The sequence below is a fragment of the Salmo salar genome, chromosome ssa13 (genome assembly GCF_905237065.1).
Source record: "Salmo salar chromosome ssa13, Ssal_v3.1, whole genome shotgun sequence".
Classification (NCBI taxonomy): Eukaryota; Metazoa; Chordata; class Actinopteri; order Salmoniformes; family Salmonidae; genus Salmo; species Salmo salar.
Window position 1 is genome coordinate 105,248,026 of NC_059454.1, and position 15,427 is coordinate 105,263,452.

Here is a 15,427-nt window from a genome sequence, read left to right on the forward strand (position 1 = left end):
GTTGCCGACTGCTGGTGTAGCCTATTACCAACAACTTCAGGAGCGTAACAGCAAAATCTGGAAGGCCAGCAGCTGCTGCCAGCTGGAGGAGGAGGAGGGTCAGGACGGGAACAGGGTTTCTTCTTCTGGTTAGGCTATATTGATCTCTGACTCCCTCTTTAGCAATCGATTGGTCGAAAGAACAGACGACTCTCGGTCGACCAAGATTGTTTTTAGTCGGGGACAACTCTAACACCTCACACACATGGTTATGGGCGGTGTAGACCCCTGTACCATGTCAGATATAGAGTTGAAATGTATTCAATTTTGAGTTTTCATCCCTATATCACACTTTATAAATATCACAGAAGATTGAAATATAACAAAACCGTTTTGACCACTTTTCAGCTTGTTTTAAAAAGAATGATGTTTATTCATTAAGAAATTATGAAACATATTCCACCCATGAGGCCACTAAAAGGTGATTTTGGTCATTCGACTGCAGGAAAAGGGTGTATGCAACATAATTAGTATCGTGTCACTATCTTTTTTCTCTCAATCTTTCTTTTTCTGTTTATCTCTCTGGATCGGTGTCTGTCCCTGGATCTGTCTAGATCTTTCTCGCTAGATCTCTCTCTCTCTCTGTTTCTCTACATCTCAGTCTCTCTCTTACCTATTACAGACAGACTTTACAGTATGTTGCCTGTAGAAATAAATCTGGCAATGTTTTTTTTTACAGCCCAATTCATACAGTCTTATATTCGTCACATTCAGAGTGGAAGCAGGTGTGGGACGATGCGGATGGACGTCTATTTTAATAAATCCATCGCAAAGAAATCTATTATAAGACTAATAAAATGTATTTTCTAAATATTATAATGGGATACATTGAGTTTAATGATGTTACTGGTCTGTGCAGCCTATATGCTACATGGCTGTGACATGCACATGGAATCAATAGTTATTTCGTTCATTAAAACAGACAAGACACACTTCGGCTACATTTAAGTTACCCAAATATATTATAAAAATTGGATGACTTTGGGAGTTTCAGTAAGCAACAATTTGATGCCTTCAATTGCATTAGCCTACTTTATTCCAATATTTTTGAATCCACGAGTTCATCTGACTCTGGGGAAGTAGATAAATGGCCCCATTGCCAAAATCCCAAAGTATCCCTTTAACCCTCCACGGTTAACCCTCCACGGTTAACCCTCCACGGTTAACCCTCCACGGTTAACTCTCCACGGTTAACCCTCCACGGTTAACCCTCCACGGTTAACTCTCCACGGTTAACCCTCCACGGTTAACCCTCCACGGTTAACTCTCCACGGTTAACCCTCCACGGTTAACTCTCCACGGTTAACTCTCCACGCTTTTACCCTCCACGGTTAACCCTCCACGGTTAACTCTCCACGGTTAACCCTCCACGGTTAACCCTCCACGGTTAACCCTCCACGGTTAACTCTCCACAGTTAACCCTCCACGGTTAACCCTCCACGGTTAACCCTCCACGGTTAACTCTCCACGGTTAACCCTCCACGGTTAACCCTCCACGGTTAACTCTCCACGGTTAACCCTCCACGGTTAACCCTCCACAGTTAACCCTCCACAGTTAACCCTCCACAGTTAGTGTTAAACTGCTAGTGTTAACAGTTGAAGTGTTAAACTGCTAGCATTAACAGTGAAATTGTTAAACTGCTAGTGTAAACAGTGAAATTGTTAAACTGCTAATGTTAACAGTGAAATTGTTAAACTGCTAGTGTTAACAGTGAAATTGTTAAACTGCTAGCGTTAACAGTTGAAGTGTTAAACTGCTAGTGTTAACAGTTGAAGTGTTAAACTGCTAGGGGGCACTATTTTCACGTCCGGATAAAAAGTGTGTCCAAAGTAAACTGCCTGCTACTCAGGCCCAAAAGCTAGGATATGCATATCATAGATTTGGATAGAAAACACTCTAAAGTTTCTAAAACTGTTATAATTATGTCTGTGAGTATAACAGAACTTATTTGGCAGGTGAAACCCCGAGGACAAACCATCCAGGGAAAAAAAATAATTTGAGGTCTCTGTCTTTTCAATTGGTTTTCTATGGGGAACTAGATTTATGAGGGACCTGGTTGCAGTCTTTAGAAATTGGTTGATGTTTTTCCTTTGAGAAATGAAGAAGTAGCCCTTTCCTTTCTGAGTGTAGAGCCAAGTGGACTGTTTTGTTTGGGGCGCGTGACCTGGAGCTCGCTCCACATTCATTTTATCCGCTATTGAACACAGTTTATTCAGTTTACACAGTTTATTAAATTTTATCGATTATTTATGTTAAAATACCTAAAGTTGGATTAGGAAAGTTGTTTGAAATGTTTGGATCAAGTTTACAGGTAATTTATTAGATACTTTGTAGTCATGTTGAGTTGGAACCGATGTATTTTCTGAATCAAACGCGCCAAATAAATGGACATTTTGGGGATATAGCGACAGAATTTATCGAACAAATGGACCATTTGTGATGTTTAATGGACATATTGGAGTGCCAACAGAAGAAGATCTTCAAAGGTAAGGCATGAATTATATCATTATTTCTGACTTTTGTGTAGCACCTACCTAGTTGAAATCTGATTTTCATGTGTTGGTATGCTGGGCGCTGTCCTCAGATAATCGCATGGTTTGCTTTCGCCGTAAAGCCTTTTGAAATCTGACACTGCGGCTGGATTGTCAAGAAGTTAATCTTTAAACCGATGTATAACACTTGTATGATTTATGAATTATTATTATGAGTATTTCTGTTTTTGAATTTGGCGCGCTGCAATTTCACTGGGTGTTGTCAAATCAATCCCGTTAACGGGATTGGCGCGCGAAGGGATCCATAAGAGGTTGTTAAACTACTAGTGTTAACAGTAGAAATGTTAAACTGCTAGTGTTAACAGTGGGAGTGATAAGCATTGTGGACTCACTCTGTTAACTTGAAATAAACTCCTGTTTGATCATTACAAGCATTGAATATTATTATTGTGGCTAGTGCATTGGCTTGGCTATCTCCTCCTCTGTACTTACAGTACACCCTCTAGGTACAGAATCAACCTTGTTTTCTTGCCCTTTACTGTGTTCAGTTTGGTTTTGTACTATGTCTATGTGAAATGATGAATACCCGAACATCTGTGAATTCACTTTTTTTTGCTGTGAATTGATTGAAAGTCTGGTGGCCATAATGTCTGCAGCTCTCCTCTCTACTACTGCTCTTCAAAATACACATTTTTGGATAGTTATAGCGTGCTGGCAGCACTATAAAACCAAGGTTGCTCAGTTGTAGGATACTGAGGTTCAGGACGGCAACTTAATTCCTTTCAATAATGAGTAATGATGACGACGTGTTTCGGAGCAAGCATCTTCATCAGACCACTATTGATCAAGCATCTTTGCCAGAGCACTATTGATATTGGGATCCTCTGTTCTTTCTCAATCTGTTTCCCAGATTGTCCATAGTTGTAGCATTCCAGAAATTAATTTTTTGGAATTCAGATCAACCTAATTTGTTTTTCCATTGTTCTCTCTCTCCCCAGATCTTCCATATGACCTATGACCTGGCCAGTGCTGTGGTAAGAATATTTAATCTGATAGGGATGATGCTACTGCTGTGCCACTGGGACGGTTGTCTGCAGTTCCTGGTCCCACTCCTACAAGATTTCCCTCAAGATTGTTGGGTGTCGCTAAACGGTATGGTTGTAAGTATTATACCCTTTTTACATCTTGTTTGTTTGTTTCAACATTTGGAAATATTAAAGGTATTAAATGGGCTGAAACAGGACATCCTTGCTTTTAACCCATGTTGAGGTTGACTGTGTTGTACTACAAGGGAGCATAGAAGGCCAGCCATCATTCTGAAACGATTATGACATATTGTTCCTATTGTTAAACCATGTACAGTGCATTCGGAAAGTATTCAGACCCCTTCCCTTTTTCCACATTTTGTTAAGTTACAGTCTTATTCCAAAATGGATAAAATAAATAAAATGTATTCAGACCCTTTGCTATGAGATTCGAAGTTGAGCTCAGGCGCTCAGGTGCAACCTGTTTCCATTGATCATCCTTGAGATGTTTGTACAACTTGATTGGAGTCCACCTGTGGTAAATTCCATTGATTGGACATGATTTGAAAAGACACACACCTGTCTATATAAGGTCTCGCAGTTGACAGTGCATGTCAGAGAAAAAACAAGCCATGAGGTCGAAGGCATTGTCTGTAGAGCTCCGAGACAGGATTGTGTTGAGGCACAGATCTGGGGAAGGGTACCAAAAAATGTTGCAGCATTGAAGGTCCCCAAGAATACAGTGACCTCCATCATTCTTAAATGTAAGAAGTTTGGAACCACCAAGACTCTTCCTAGAGCTGGCTGACCGGCCCAACTGAGCAATCGGGGGAGAAGGGCCTTGGTCAGGGAGGTGAACGAGAACCCGATGGTCACTCTGACAGAGCTCCAGAGTTCCTCTGTGGAGATGGGAGAATCTTCAAGAAGGACAACCATCTCTGCAGCACTCCACCAATCAGGCTTTTATGGTAGAGTTGCCAGACGGAAGCCACTCCTCAGTGAAATGCCTTCGGAGCTACATAAATGGTTTATCATACACTGCAGTTGAAGAACAATGGGAAAGTACTTCTGCTTTGAAATTTGATAAACTTGTAATCCCGCTTTTGAGAAAATGGTACTTGAATGTTTTGGAACTGGAGAGCTCTTCTTTGTCTACACCTATTCAGCATCGTTCACACACTCTTAAGCCTCAGCCCCACCCATGTCTTTAAGGATTCACGTGAAGCCATGTGTTGAACAGACTGAGGAAGGTAGTGTAGTAAACAACCAATGATTTCAAGACTAAAGTGGTGAAAGTAGTAGACTACAAAGAAGGAAAAACTCCAGGTAAAAAATACACTTTATCTAGTCCACTTCATCTATTCCACTTTATCTAGTCCTTGGCCTATATCAAAATCTGCCTTTGGTGCAGGTCGTGTTGTTTTTCACTTTACTGTCTCTGGTAAACACACACTATATCAAATCAAATCAAAGTTTATTTGTCACATGCACAGGATACAGAACTTGTAAACGGTACAGTGAAATGGTTACTTGCATATTTGCATAGTACTGCACTCTTAGGCCTCACTCCCCCCTATCTGAGATATCTACTGCAGCCCTCATCCTCCACATACAACACTCTTCATTCGAAGACTCAATCATGGACAGTTGTGGCTGCTTTGTGTGATGTATTGTTGTCTCTACCTTCTTGCCCTTTGTGCTGTTGTCTGTGCCCAATAATGTTTGTACCATGTTTTGTGCTGCTACCATGTAGTGTTGCTACCATGTTGTTGTCATGTTGTGTTGCTACCATGCTGTGTTGTCATGTATTGATGCCATGCTATCTTGTTGTCTTAGGTCTCTCTTTATGTATTGTTGTGTTGTTTCTCTTGTCATGATGTGTGTTTTGTCCTATATTTGTCACGGGCGTCGTAAGGAGTGGACCAAAATGCAGCGGGTATATTGATCATCTTCTTTACTTTATTAAAGAGAAGACACTTAAACAAAACAAACGACGAAAACAGACCAGTAAGGTGCACAGACTATACTTGGAACAACCACCCACAAACACAAGTGAAAAACAAACACACTTAAATATGGCCTCCAATTAGAGACAATGACAACCAGCTGCCTCTAATTGGAGGTCATTGAAAAACACAACATAGAAATAGAAAACTACAATAAACATAGAAATAGAAAATATAGAACATAAATCAAAAACCCCGAAACACACAAAACAAACACCCCCTGCCACGCCCTGACCAAACTACAATAACAAATAACCCATTTTACTGGTCAGGACGTGACAATACCACCCCCCAAAGGTGCAGACCCCAAATGCACCTCAAAACAAAAACCCCACAAAATTAACCCCAAACTTCATGGGAGGGAAGGGAGGGTGGCCACGGCTCCCGTGCTTCACCCCCCCCAAATCTTCCAACTATGGAGGTGGCTCTGGCTCCAGCCTTAGTCCCCATTCTAACATGCCCACCCCCGCTGAAGGCTCAGGGCTGTAGACCACTGCTGAAGACTCTGGGCTGAGGTGCGTCGGTGGAGACCTCGGGCTGAGGTTCGTCGCTGGAGACCTCGGGCTGAGGTGCGTCGCTGGAGACCTCGGGCTGAGGTTCGTCGCTGGAGACCTCGGGCTGAGGTGCGTCGCTGGAGACCTCGGGCTGTGGGCCGTCTCTGCAGGCTCCGGACTGTGGGCCTTCTCTGCAGGCTCCGGACTGCGGGCCGTCTCTGCAGGCTCCGGGCTGTAGGCCGTCTCTGCCGGTTCCGGACTGTAGGACATCGCCGGAAGCTCTGGACGGGGAACTGTCGCCGGAAGCTCTGTACGGGGAACTCTCGCCGGAAGCTCTGGACGGGGAACTGTCACCGGAAGCTCTGGACGGGGAACCGTCGCCGGAAGCTCTGGACTGGGACCGCACTGAAGGCCTGATGCGTGAAGCTGGCTTTGGAGGCGCCAGACTATTGACACGCACCTCAGGGCTAGTGCGAGGAGCAGGAACAGGACGTACTGGACTGGGCAGGCGTACTAGAGGCCTGATGCGTGGGGCTGGCTTTGGAGGCGCCAAAACAGTAACACGCACCACAGGGCTAGTGCGAGGAGCAGGAACAGGATACACTGGGTCTTGAAGATGCACTGGAGGTCTGGAGCGCACAGCCTGCACAACCCGTCCTGGCTAAGTTGTCACTGTAGCCCTGCACGGGCGGAGTGCTGGCGCAGGGTAGTCTGGGCCTAGGAGATGCACTGGTGGCCAGATATGCTGAGCAGGCATACTCCTTCCTAGCTGGATGCCCACTCTAGCACGGCACTTGTGGGGGGCTGGTATCGACCGCACCGGACTGTGCGTGCGGATGGGCGAGACGGTGCACACTTCCGCATAGCACGGTGCTCTCCACGCCAAACGCTCCCCATAATAAGCATGGGGAGTTGGCTCAGGTCTATTGCCTGACTTACCCCAACTCCCCGTGTGCCCCCCCCAAAAAATGTTTTGGGGCTGCCTCCTCACCTCCTGAAATGGAGGATATAATGCCTCATACCTTCGTCGTTCTGCCTTTGCTGCCTCAAATTCCTCCTTCTGTCGCCGATACTCCCCAGCCTGCCTCCAAGGTCCCTTTCAATCTAATATTTCCTCCCATGTCCACGACTCCAAATATTTATCTTGCTGCTCCTTCTTCCGCTGCTTGGTCCTCTTTTGATGGGTGGTTCTGTCACGGGCGTCGTAAGGAGTGGACCAAAATGCAGCGGGTATATTGATCATCTTCTTTACTTTATTAAAGAGAAGACACTTAAACAAAACAAACGACGAAAACAGACCAGTAAGGTGCACAGACTATACTAGGAACAAACACCCACAAACACAAGTGAAAAACGAACACACTTAAATATGGCCTCCAATTAGAGACAACGACAACCAGCTGCCTCTAATTGGAGATCATTGAAAAACACAACATAGAAATAGAAAACTACAATAAACATAGAAATAGAAAATATAGAACATAAATCAAAAACCCCGAAACACACAAAACAAACATCCCCTGCCACGCCCTGACCAAACTACAATAACAAATAACCCCTTTTACTGGTCAGGACGTGACAATATTTATATATATATAAAAATAAATAAAAATCCCAGCCCCCATCCCCGCAGGAGGCCTTTTGCCTTTTGGTAGGCCGTAATTGTAAATAAGAATTTGTTCTTAACTGACTTGCCTAGTTAAATAAAGGTTAAATGAAAAAATGTAAAAACAGTAGTAATTTTAAAAATAGAAAGTGCCCAGATATTTTTCTTTTTTTAAATAATTATTAGATGATGGACACACTTGTCTAAATTGATGGGTCATGTGAAAGAAATGCTAGAACCAGCCCCTCAGCCACAATAATAATATTCAACATCTGGATGGGTCACTATTGTTTTTACACGTATTCACATGTTCATGAAAAACAATAGACGGCAGTAATCACTCCAAGACACACCTGGCTAACTTGATGGGTCATGTAATCATCTGGTAAAGTAGAGTATTTAGTTTAGATATGTAGCTAGCTAGCTAGCTAAACAATGAACCATAATCCCAACTCATACAGTACAAATGGATTGTTATAATTAGCCAACATGCTTGAAATTCTGTAGTATGAATCTGAAGGTAGCTTATGCTAACCAACTAGGTTCAATGTTAGCTAGCTAGCTAACATTAGGCTACAACTAGCAATGCAAATGGATTTCTGAGATACAAATAATATTACTACACAGATCACACACTTAACATTAGCTAGCAAGCCAGAAAGCTAACGTTCACTAGCTAGCTAACAGTATGCATAAACTTGTAATGAAAATGACTTTCTGACAAAATTAGAAACATATAATATCTGAAAATGTAGCTAGAGTCTTACCCGTATACATGGTTGAACGTTTCACGGCAGACTGGAACCCCTTTAACTAAGTAAGACGTCCCGTGTTGGTTCCGTTTTGTTTGTAGCTACAGTTTGTTTGGCCCGTTGTGTCACGTCACTCCAGTTCACACTGACCATGTGCAGTAAGTAGTCAATCACAACTTTTCCCCACTTATCTTTTGTCATTAGCGCCTGTTAAATTCAGGGCAGCAATGTTGTTGAGAGCAGTATCAACACTTTTGCAGTTCTCCATTGCTAACGTTATATCTTTCAAAAAAGCAGCGGTAGCAAGGATTATCGACACATACTGAGCAGCTAATTTTTCAGACAAAAGCGTGCCACATGGCAGACCAATCCAAACTCATATCTCAGCCAATCGTGGCTAGTGGGAAGGTTCCTGACTTTTTCCGTGGCTAAACCAACTAGGCTCGTAATTTTACAATTTTATTCGGGTTTTAAAGATGGCATACAAATGTGTTATTAAGGCACATGAAAGTTCACATGTTCCAGAAGGCATTTCTGCTAAAAACGTATTATGATAAAAACACAAATAAATACTTTCAAATGCCTCTCCTGTGAAGTAGTGATGTACGACATATGCCGAGCTTCCTGAAACAAGTCACAATCTGATGGTTGTTTGTTACACCAATAATCTTGGGACAGTAGTAATCCCTATCACTTGTGCAGGGGGACATTTTCTAGTGTCCTTTCTCCCAGAGATTAGATTTTTAAACCATGAGGCAAAGATTAAAGGACACTTTAATGGACAGGGGCAAATCTCTACTTTATTAGATATTTTTCTTGCGTTCTGTAGCTTATCATTGTATTACATAACAGGGGAAGAGAGATGACTGCACAGATTTACGCAATGTTTTCCTTTTTTTAAGCAGCACTAGTGGGCTTAATCAAAGTTAGAGGTACTCATTGTGCTTAATCATGTGTGATTTACAAACATTCTCTGTACATGATCGACTCTATATATTCTATACATTATATGTAACTATTATTATGGGTTTAAACATACAGAGATCACAGAGACTGTTTACAGTAAATGCTGCTCTATAAGTGGAAGACGTTTTTATTCCTTTAAAAAAATAAGAGACTCTTTACTGAAGTGGTAGAAGTAATTAAAGAGTAACTGCCACTAAAAAACAACTTCTAAATTAGAAAACAGCCTATGTGGCATCGATGAGTTAGAAACATTTATTCTACTAGCAAAATGTACTACCAAGTGTAAATAGGATAACTGGGTTTTGTGAGACTTGTGGTCGTGACTTCATCACATTGTAAATGAAGGTTGGGTTTGTTTCAACCCTGCCCACATGCCCACATCAATCATCAATTAGGAGTGCAGTCCTATGGGGCTAGTTAGGGACCATCAGTAAATTACACAATGTACATGGGACAATATGTACCATTTCCAAAAGCTCCTAATTTCAATGACTCGAAAACCTCAAACCAACTATAAATAGTAGAAATTTGTATTTATTTAACCAAGAAGACATTCTCATTTACTGCAACAACCTGGGGAATAGTTTCAGGGGATAAATGAGCCAATTGTAAGCTGGGGATGATTAGGTGGCCATGATGGTATGAGTGCCAGATTGGGAATTTAGCCAGGACACCGGGCTTAACACCCCTACTCTTACAATAAGTGCAATGGGATCTTTAATAATCTCAGAGGGTCAGGACACCCATTTTAACATCCCATCCAAAAGACAGCACCCTACACAGGGTCCCAATCACAGCCCTGGGATATTTTTTTTTTTTTTTAGACCAGAGGAAAGAGTGCCTCCTACTGGCCCTCCAACACCACTATTCAGCAGCATCTGGTCTCCCATCCAGGGACTGACCAGGACCAACCCTGCTTAGCTTCAGAAGCAAGCCAGCAGTGGGATGCAGGGTGGTAATGCTGCTGGCTAATGAATTGGATGAAATTTACAAATATTTACAAATATTAAAAGCATTTCATGAGAAAAACTAAAAGGTGTCATAACAGGTAGAACTGAGCAATTTCCCCTTACATGGGTGTCACAGTGTAGGTTCCGTCCCTCTCTTCGCCCCAACCTGGGCTCGAACCAGGGACCCTTGCACACATCAACAACTGACACCCCGCGAAGCATCGTTACCCATCGCACCACAAAATCCGCGGCCCTTGCAACGCAAGGGGAAACCCTACTTCAAGTCTCAGAGCGAGTGACGTCACTGATTGAAACGCTATTAGTGCGCACCACCGCTAACTAACTAGCCATTTCACATCAGTTACATGGGCCAGCTGTAAAGTCGAAATTGGCTATATTGTAAAAATTCCTGAAAATGAAAATTAGCTATTTGTTCTTAATTTAAGGTTATGGTTAGCAGTGTGGTTAACTTTAGGGTTAAGGTTAGGGTTACGTTTAAAATCAGATATTATGACTTTGTTGCTGTGCCAGGTAGTGACCACTATGCAGAGCTGTTTGTGTAGCACGTTGTGTAATTTATTGACAGTCCTTAACTAGCCCGGAGATAGGCTTTCCAAAGTCAAACCAAGTTAGTCCTTGTCGCAAACCAGCCAGCTGAAGCGAATTGGTGAAATAATTTGGCTAAATTACATAGGTAGACAGTAATAAATAATAATATATAGGTGGATAATAATATACAGGTAGATATAATAGATAATAATATACAGGTAGATATAATAGATAATAATATACAGGTAGATAATAATATATAATGGTATATAGGTGGATAATAATATACAGGTAGTTAATAATATATAATAATATACATGTAGATAATAATATATAATAATATACAGGTAGATAATAATATATAATAATATACAAGTATATAATATATAACAATATACAGGTAGATAATAATGTACAGGTAGATAATAATATATAATAATATACAGGTAGATATTAATATATAATTATATACAGGTAGATATAATATATAATTACATACAGGTAGATATAATATATAACAATATACAGGTAGATAATAATACACAGGTAGATATAATATATAATAGTATACAGGTATATAATATATATTAATATACAGGTATATAATATATAATAATATACAGTGAGATAATAATATACAGGTAGAAATAATATACAATTAAATATAGGTAGATATAATATATCATTATATACAAGTAATAATAATAATATATAATAATATACAGGTAGATCATAATATACAGGTAGATAATAATATATAATAATATACAGGTAGATAATAATATACAATAATATGCAGGTTGATAATAATATACAGGATTATAATAATATACAGGTAGATGATAATATATAATAATATACAGGTGGATAATAATATACAGGTAGATAATAATATATAATAATATACAGGTTGATAATAATATACAGGATTATAATAATATACAGATAGATAATAATATATGATAATATACAGGTGGATAATAATAAATAATAATATACAGGCAGATATAATAATATACAGGTTGATAATAATATACAGGATTATAATAGTATACAGGTAGATGATACTATATAATAATATACAGGTAGATAATAATATATAATAATATGCAGGTTGATAATAATATACAGGTAGATAATAATACATAATAATATACAGGTAGATATAATAATATACAGGTTGATAATAATATATAATAATATACAGGTAGATATAATAATATACAGGTTGATAATAATATACAGGATTATAATAGTATACAGGTAGATAATAATATATAATAATATACAGGTAGATAATAATATATAATATTATACAGGATTATAATAGTATACAGGTAGATAATAATATATAATAATATACAGGTAGATAATAATATATAATATTATACAGGTAGATATAATAATGTACAGGTTGATAATAATATATAATAATATACAGGTAGATATATAATATATAATTACATACTGGTAGATATAATATAAAATAATATACAGGTATATAATATATAATAATATACAGGATTCTAATAATATACAGGTTGATATAATACATCATAATATACAGGTAGATAATAATATACAGGTAGATAGTAATATACAGGTAGATACTAATATACAGGTAGATAGTAATATATAATAATGTACAGGTTGATATAATACATCATAATATACAGGTAGATAATAATATACAGGTAGATAGTAATATATAATAATGTACAGGTTGATATAATACATCATAATATACAGGTATATAATAATATACAGGTAGATAGTAATATATAATAATGTACAGGTTGATATAATACATCATAATATACAGGTAGATAGTAATTTATATAATAATGTACAGGATGATATAATACATCATAATATACAGGTAGATAATAATATACAGGTAGATAGTAATATATAATAATGTACAGGTTGATATAATACATCATAATATACAGGTATATAATAATATACAGGTAGATAGTAATATATAATAATGTACAGGTTGATATAATACATCATAATATACAGGTAGATAGTAATTTATATAATAATGTACAGGATGATATAATACATCATAATATACAGGTAGATAATAATATACAGGTAGATAGTAATATATAATAATGTACAGGTAGATAATAATATACAGGTAGATAGTAATATACAGGTAGATTATAATATACAGGTAGATAGTAATATATAATAATGTACAGGTTGATATAATGCATCCTAATATACTGGTAGATAATATTATACAGGTAGATAGTAATATACAGGTAGATAATAATATACAGGTAGATAATAATATATAATAATGTACAGGTAGATAATACTATACAGGTAGAGAGTAATATACAGGTAGATAATAATATACAGGTAGATAATAATATATAATAATGTACAGGTAGATAATAATATACAGGTAGATAGTAATATATAATAATGTACAGGTAGATAATAATATACAGGTAGATAGTAATATACAGGTAGATAATAATATACAGGTAGATAGTAATATATAATAATGTACAGGTTGATATAATACATCATAATATACAGGTAGATAATAATATTTAATAATATACAGGTAGATAATAATATACAGGCATATAATATATAATAATATACAGGTAGATAATACTATACAGGTAGATAATAATATATAATAATATACAGGTAGATAATAATATATAATTATATACAGGTAGATATAATAATTACATAGAGGTAGATATAATATATAACAATATACAGGTAGATAATATTACACAGGTAGATATAATATATAATAATATACAGGTAGGTAATAATATATAATAATTTTTCAGGTATATAATATGTATTAAAACACAGGTGTATAATATATATTAATATACAGGTAGATAATAATATACAGGTAGATAATAATATATAATAATATACAGGTAGATAATAATAGGTAATAATTTACAGGTATATAATTTATAATAATATACAGGTATATAATATATAATAATATACAGGATTATAAATATATACAGGTAGATCATAATTTATAATAATCTACAGGTAGATAATAATACATAGGTAGATATAATATATAATACTATACAGGTATATAATATATAATAATATAGAGGAAGATAGTAATATATAATAATATACAGATGGGTAATAATATACAGGTAGATAATAATATATAATACAATACAGGTAGTTAATATTATATAATAATATACATGTAGATAATAATATATAATAATATACCGGTATATAATATATAATAACATACAGGTATATAATATATTAATAATATATAATAATTTGCAGGTAGATAACAATATATATTAACATATAGGAAGATAATAATGTATAATAACATGTAGGTAGATAATAATATATAATACTATACAGGTAGATAATAGTATATAATAACATATAGGAAGAGAATAATATATAATAACATACAGCAAGATATAATATATAATAATAAGCAGGTATATAATAATATATATTAACATATAGGAAGATAATAATATATAATAACGTATTAATTCAGCAAAAAAATAAACATCCTCTCACTGTCAACAGCGTTGATTTTCAGCTAACTTACCATGTGTAACTATTTGTATAAACATAACAAGATTTAACAACTGAGACATAAACTGAACAAGTTCCTCCTTCTCATGGACTGCACCAGATTTGCCAGTTCTTGCTGTGAGATGTTACCACACTCTTCCACCAAGGCACCTGCAAGTTCATGGACATTTCTGGGGGGAATGGCCCTAGCCCTCACCCTCCGATCCAACAGGTCCCAGACTTGCTCAATGGGATGGAGATCCGGGCTCTTCGCTGGCCATGGCAGAACACTGACATTCCTGTCTTGCAGGAAATCATGCACAGATCATGCAGATCATGCAGAACGAGCAGTATGGCTGGTGGCATTGTCATGCTGGAGGGTCATGTCAGGATGAGCCTGCAGGAAGGGTACCACATGAGGGAGGAGGATGTCTTCCCTGTAACGCACAGCGTTGAGATTGCCTGCAATGACAAGAAGCTCAATCCGATGTTGCTGTGACACACCGCCCCAGACCATGACGGACCCTCCACCTCCAAATCAATCCCGCTCCAGAGTACAGGCCTCGGTGTAACGCTCATTCCTTCGACGATAAACGCAAATCCGACCATCACCCCTGGCGAGACAAAAACGCGACTCTTCAGTGAAGAGCACCTTTTGCCAGTCCTGTCTGGTCCAGCGGCGGTGGGTTTGTGCCCATAGGCGACGCTGTTGCCGGTGGTGTCTGGTGAGGACCTGCCTTACAACAGGCTTACAAGCCCTCAGTCCAGCCTCTCTCAGCCTATTGCGGACAGTCTGAGCACTGATGGAGGGATTGTGCGTTCCTGGTGTAACTCGGGCAGTTGTTGTTGCCATCCTGTACCTGTCCCGCAGGTGTGATGTTCGGACGTACCGATCCTGTGCAGGTGTTGTTACACGTGGTCTGCCACGGTGAGGACGATCAGCTGTCCATCCTGTCTCCATGTGTCTTAGGCGTCTCACAGTGCAGACTTTG

The 15,427-nt window shown here is 38.0% G+C and overlaps 1 protein-coding gene across 1 annotated transcript in view; it reads left to right on the forward strand.

Annotated features, from left to right (window-relative positions):
• The window catches only part of hcn1 (hyperpolarization activated cyclic nucleotide-gated potassium channel 1), a 173,524-nt gene that overhangs the window by 70,949 nt on the left and 87,148 nt on the right, over positions 1 to 15,427 (forward strand). The window contains exon 3 of the mRNA XM_014138939.2: positions 3,531 to 3,692. Coding sequence (XP_013994414.2) covers positions 3,531 to 3,692 — 162 coding nt within the window. The remainder of the gene's footprint in view (positions 1 to 3,530; positions 3,693 to 15,427) is intronic.